At 49.6% G+C, this 5,103-nt stretch overlaps 1 protein-coding gene across 3 annotated transcripts; it reads right to left on the bottom strand.

Moving 5' to 3' along the window:
* Nucleotides 1-219: 219 nt before the first annotated feature.
* LOC134564965 (uncharacterized) lies at nucleotides 220-4,225 on the bottom strand. 3 transcript variants are annotated; one of them, XM_063424276.1, is made up of 2 exons: nucleotides 4,091-4,225; nucleotides 220-3,250 (listed from the first exon to the last, which is right to left on the bottom strand). In XM_063424276.1, exon 2 carries the CDS (start codon nucleotides 2,889-2,891, stop codon nucleotides 1,869-1,871), a length of 1,023 nt encoding a protein of 340 aa, XP_063280346.1. In that variant the 5' UTR covers nucleotides 2,892-3,250; nucleotides 4,091-4,225; the 3' UTR covers nucleotides 220-1,868. The 3 variants fall into 3 exon arrangements, with proteins under 3 accessions (XP_063280346.1, XP_063280347.1, XP_063280345.1); XM_063424277.1 differs by having other exon boundaries at nucleotides 4,064-4,180; XM_063424275.1 differs by lacking the exon at nucleotides 4,091-4,225 and adding an exon at nucleotides 3,601-4,047.
* Nucleotides 4,226-5,103: the final 878 nt, after the last annotated feature.

Here is a 5,103-nt window from a genome sequence, read left to right as displayed (position 1 = left end):
AAACCACTGCACAGATCTTTCCTACTTGATCAGATAAAACAACTTATAACAGTAGTAAATTTTATTGGTTTTACAGTAGTAGACTATTTACTGTAAACTGCAGTCATAAAAAGATGAGGAAAAACTTCTCTGTAACAGCATTAGAACTATATAACTGTTGTTATTGTTATTGTTATTGTTATTGTTATTGTTATTGTTATTGTTATTGTTATTGTTATTGTTATTGTTATTGTTATTGTTATTGAGCAAGAGCTTTTTATGTTCCTTGCTGACTCATTAACATTGTTGGCTCACTTCTTTACTGAGATAACAAAGAAGGATGTATGCTCTCAAGTCAAGCTTTCCCCAGTCATTAACCATAGGAGCAGCATGGCCTAGGGAGAAAGCCAAATTTATCTCTATAATATCATTTTTACATAATTGTTAATAAAGATCCTATGAAGTGAATAAATGTCTTGTTTTACATGGGACTGGTCATCTTTTAGTATACCATATCAAAGTTATACCTTTCTGCATTTCTAAGAGCTAACATACCTAAGTTATGCCTTGATAAGATTAAAACACAAGGAAAGAAAATGAGCAGATTAAACAAATGAGATTCTAGAACATACCCACTATGAACTTAGGACATACTGAGGTAACTAAGAAATTAAAGATATGTAAGTCCAAAGACTGTGTTCTCTTAGATATATACACTCTATGCATGTTGTCATTTATTCATTTGGCAATTTTTTTCGATGGGTACTTCTCTGGCTGTTTCTTCCACAGCCCTCCTCTTACCTTTTTCATGGTATCTCATTTATTGTTTTTCTATTTCAGTTCACTCTTGAGCTAATGAGAAGGTACACACCTATGCAGCATAAATAGCTAAGAAGTTTTAAATAAACCATCTCCTTTATTTCCACAGCACGTGACTGATCAGGTTATAATTCACCCAAGAAGTTGCTCATCAGGTTCTCCAGCAGCTTTAAGTTAACAACTGATGCTAATTTACAACAGCCAGGACAGGTGACCCTAGCTGATCAAAGGGACACTCCCACACCATGTGACATCATGCTCAGTGTATAAAGTGGGGGGGAGAAGGGGGAAGGAGAGGATATTTGGAGTGATGGTGTTTGTCTGCCCAAGTAACCTTTACATGTGATGGGGCCCTGCTCTCCTGGGGATGGCTGAACACCTACCTGCCCATGGGTAGCAGTGAATTAAATCCTTAATTTGCTTTGCTTCTGTGTGCAGCTTTTGCTTTCCCTGTTAAACTGTCTTAACCTCAGTCCATGAGTTTTCTACCTTTTACCCTTCTGGCTCTCTTCCCAGTCCTACTGGTGGTGGAGTGAGCAAGCAACTGCTCGGGGCTTGGCTGCTGGCTGGGGTTAAACCACAGAAGACTGATATTTAACTATTTAATGATCTATTGGTAAAATATTCTTATATATATGAATGTACTACACATATGCCCAGCAATACAAAATACATCAGTTTTGCTTGAAGAAATTGCAGGTTATTATACAAAAATCCTCTCATCAACAAAAGCATGATTTCAGGAAGCAGGCCGCTTCTTTAACCGCACAAAAATTTCTTTCTATCAGTTAAGAAGAGTGTGAAAGATTCAGCAACTTTATTGTGATAAGGGAAGTTGTCCTGGTCTGAGAGACAGGTATCTGCTAGGAAGGGGGCAGGACCTCCCTAGAGATGGAGAATTCAAATCCGCTCCTTCCAAATTATTCTAATTTAGAAAATTAAAGGGGCTTTCAGGCAGAGGTATGGGGATAGGAATAACAGTTCTTTACTAGTATATATGACAAAACAATTAACAAACAACAACTACAGCATTAGTAATAAACAGAACCAAGAACCTTGAGGGCTTTCTTTCACAAAAAGCCCAGGGCAGTTTGATCTCGGTGCTGCTGCAGGACTCCGAGAGGCTGAGCTGGAAGGGTGGAAAGTCCCAGGCTGGTGGATGAGATGAGGAGCTCTGTGCTGGTAGCTGAAATGGCAGGGGGTGTCCCGGCAGGGCTTGGCAGTGCAGGGCTACAGAGTAGCAGGAGAGCCTCAAAGCTCCGAAGAAGCAGCGGCAGTGGGGGGAGGGCTGGAGAAAACGAGTTCAGGATTCCTGGGTACAGAAGCAGATGACGGTAGATTTCCCTAGACGAAGCATAAGCAGAGGGATGGCTGTGAACTCTTCCTGCAGCAAGGGGCAGCTTGACTGTCTTCCTCGATGCTGAGAGCAAGAGTGCGTCCCGCTCCCCCAGCTCTGTCTTTTTACCTTTCCCAAAGCTTGCCTTATCTCTCCCCTCTGAGGGACACTCCCAGAGACTTAAAAACAATAGGTGTAGCTTTGTGCTGCCATGTCCTTCAACTACTCTCTTTGTTCTGGCGTTGGTGGCGTGGTGGGTAGAGGGAACCTTTCCTTTGAGCATCCACTCTAACACTGGTAGTCGGGGTGCCAGGAGGAGTTGTGCTTCTGTGCTAATCACTTCTGAGGTAGCTTGAACTTTTTCATAGGAAGCTAAGATTTCTTTCGCTGTTGGAGTGTAGTTGGCTTCAGACCCTCTGTAGCTCTGACTCCAGAATCCCAGTGGTCGACCCTGAGTCTCACCAGACACCTTCTGCCAAAGGCTCCAGGACAGACTGTGGTTCCCGGCTGCAGAGTAGAGCACGTTCTTCACCTCTGGTCCTGTCCTGACTGGGCCAAGGGCTACCGCATGAGCAATCTCCTGCTTGATCTGGGAAAAGGCTTGCTGCTGTTCAGGGCCCCAGTGGAAATCATTCTTCTTGTGGGTAACCAGGTAGAGAGGGCTCACAATCTGGCTGTACGCAGGAATGTGCATTCTCCAAAAGCCTATGGCACCTAGGAAAGCTTGTGTTTCCTTCTTGCTGGTCGGTGGAGACATCGCAGTGATCTTACTGATGACCTCAGTGGGAATCTGAAGCTGCCCATCTTCCCACTTTACTCCCAGGAATTGGATCTCCTTGGCAGGTCTCTTGACTTTGCTCTTTTTGATGGCAAAACCAGCTTCCAGGAGAATCTGGATGATCTTCTCTCCTTTCTCAAACACTTCCCTTGCCGTGTTCCCCCACACAATGATGTCATCAATGTATTGTAGATGTTCCGGAGCTTCACCCTTTTCCAGTGCAGCCTGGATCAGTCCATGGCAGATGGTGGGACTGTGCTTCCACCCCTGAGGCAGTCGGTTCCAGGTGTACTGCGCGCTCCTCTAAGTGAAAGCAAACTGAGGCCGGCATTCTGCAGCTATAGGAATGGAGAAAAATGCATTAGCGATGTTGTCTTGGTTTGAAAGACAGATATCTGCTAGGAAGGGGCAGGACCTCCCTAGAGATGGAGAATTCAAATCCCCTCCCTCCAAATTATTCCGATTAAAAAAAATTTAAAGGAGCTTTCAGGCAGAGGTATGGGGGTAGGAATAACAGTTCTTTACTAGTATATATGACAGAACGACAAACAAACAACAACTACAGCATCAATAATAAACAGAACTAAGAACTTTGAGGGCTTTCTTTTACAAAAGCCCAGAGTAGTTTGATCTCGGTGCCCCTGCAGGGCTCCGAGAGGCCGAGCTGGAAGGAAGGAAAGTCCCAGACCTGTGGATGAGATGAGGAGCTCTGTGCTGGCAGCTGGAGCAGCAGGGGTGTCCCGGCAGGGCTGGGCAGTGCAGGGCTACAGAGTAGCAGTGGAACTTCAAAGCTCTGAAGAAGCAGCGGCGGTGGGGGGAGGCTGGAGAAAGCGAGCTCAGGATTCCCGGGTACACAGCAGATGACGGTAGATTTCCCAGGACGAGGCAGAGGCAGAGGGCAGCCTGACTGTCCTCCTCGGCGCTGAGAGCAAGAGTGCCTCCCCCTTCCTCAGATCTGTCTTTTTGCCTTTCCCAAAGCTCATCATCTCCCCCCTCTGAGGGACACTCCCAGGGACTCAGAAACAATAGGTGTAGCCTCGTGCTGTCATATCCCTCAAGTACCCCTTTTTGTTCTGACTAAGTAGTCATTAAGGCTTCTTGGAAACTTATGGGAAAAAATTCTGTGAGAAGGAAAAAAAACCAAATCTAACCCCCAACAGATGTCCATTGTGGCGTACCACTTTGCTGCCATGGGATTCCCGTCCGAGCTCGATCCCCCGTCTCCGAGGTCGGAGGATTCTTTTCCTCCCCCTCCGGCTGCTGCGCTGGAAGATTTGTCCCTCTCCGATTCGGATTTCGAATTTTTGGGGAACAAGTTCAGCCTGAGCCCGCCCTGGCCGTCACGGCCGGCCCCGCCCACTCCTTCATTACAGCGCCGGAGAGTGGGGATGGGAGAGCCTTCCATTCAAGCCTTCCCAGCATTGACGGGCGGGGAGGAACCAGCAGCGCGGGCCCCGCCCCTTGTAGAGCATGATTCCATTACCATGCTCTGCCCGAACTGCGGAACTTCCATGACATATCCTCTGGGTACTTCAAGGGTGGAGCCGCCCCCCGCGCCGCCCCACTTGGGCGCCGAAGGTGGCTCCTTGGGCGCCTCTGCGCCTGCGCCGCCTCTGCAGAGCGTGCAGGGGGCGGGCGCCGCTGGAGGCAGGGTCTGTATCGGCTTTTCGCCGGCCCCCGTCCTGTTGGGTGGGCAGTCCGTGCATTCCCTTTCAGGGGGGCTGCCGCCTGCTATTGGCCGGCGGAGCCTCGGTGAAACCTTACTCGGCGGGATCCCGGACAGGGCGGCGGCTGGCTCGGGCAAGGGTGGAGCGTTGCCGATCCCCACTCCCTTCCTGGGTTCCCCTCCCACTGCACTGGCCGCACCTGCGATGCTGACCACGGTGCGCGGCGAGGGTGCAGTTCCGCGAACCACGCCAACGCCGGCTCCCTGCTCTCCCCCGGCGCTGACCACGCCTGCGCCGTTGATCGCAGCGCGAGACGGGGACGCAGCCCCGCGGGCAGCGCCGGTGCCCGCTCCCCGTTCCCCCCCCGCGCTGAGTGCGCAGGCGCCCTTGACCACGGCGCACAGTGGAGCGATAGCTCCGACAGCCACACCCGTCCCAGCACATTGTAATCTGCCTGCACGGGGCTCGGGGGTTCTATTGGAACCTACGCCTACTGAAGAGCCCTATACCCGTGCTGCGGCGGG

The sequence above is a fragment of the Prinia subflava genome (genome assembly GCF_021018805.1).
Source record: "Prinia subflava isolate CZ2003 ecotype Zambia chromosome W unlocalized genomic scaffold, Cam_Psub_1.2 scaffold_2cwr_NEW, whole genome shotgun sequence".
NCBI lineage: Eukaryota > Metazoa > Chordata > Aves > Passeriformes > Cisticolidae > Prinia > Prinia subflava.
This window is presented reverse-complemented; position numbering and strand designations above follow the sequence as displayed.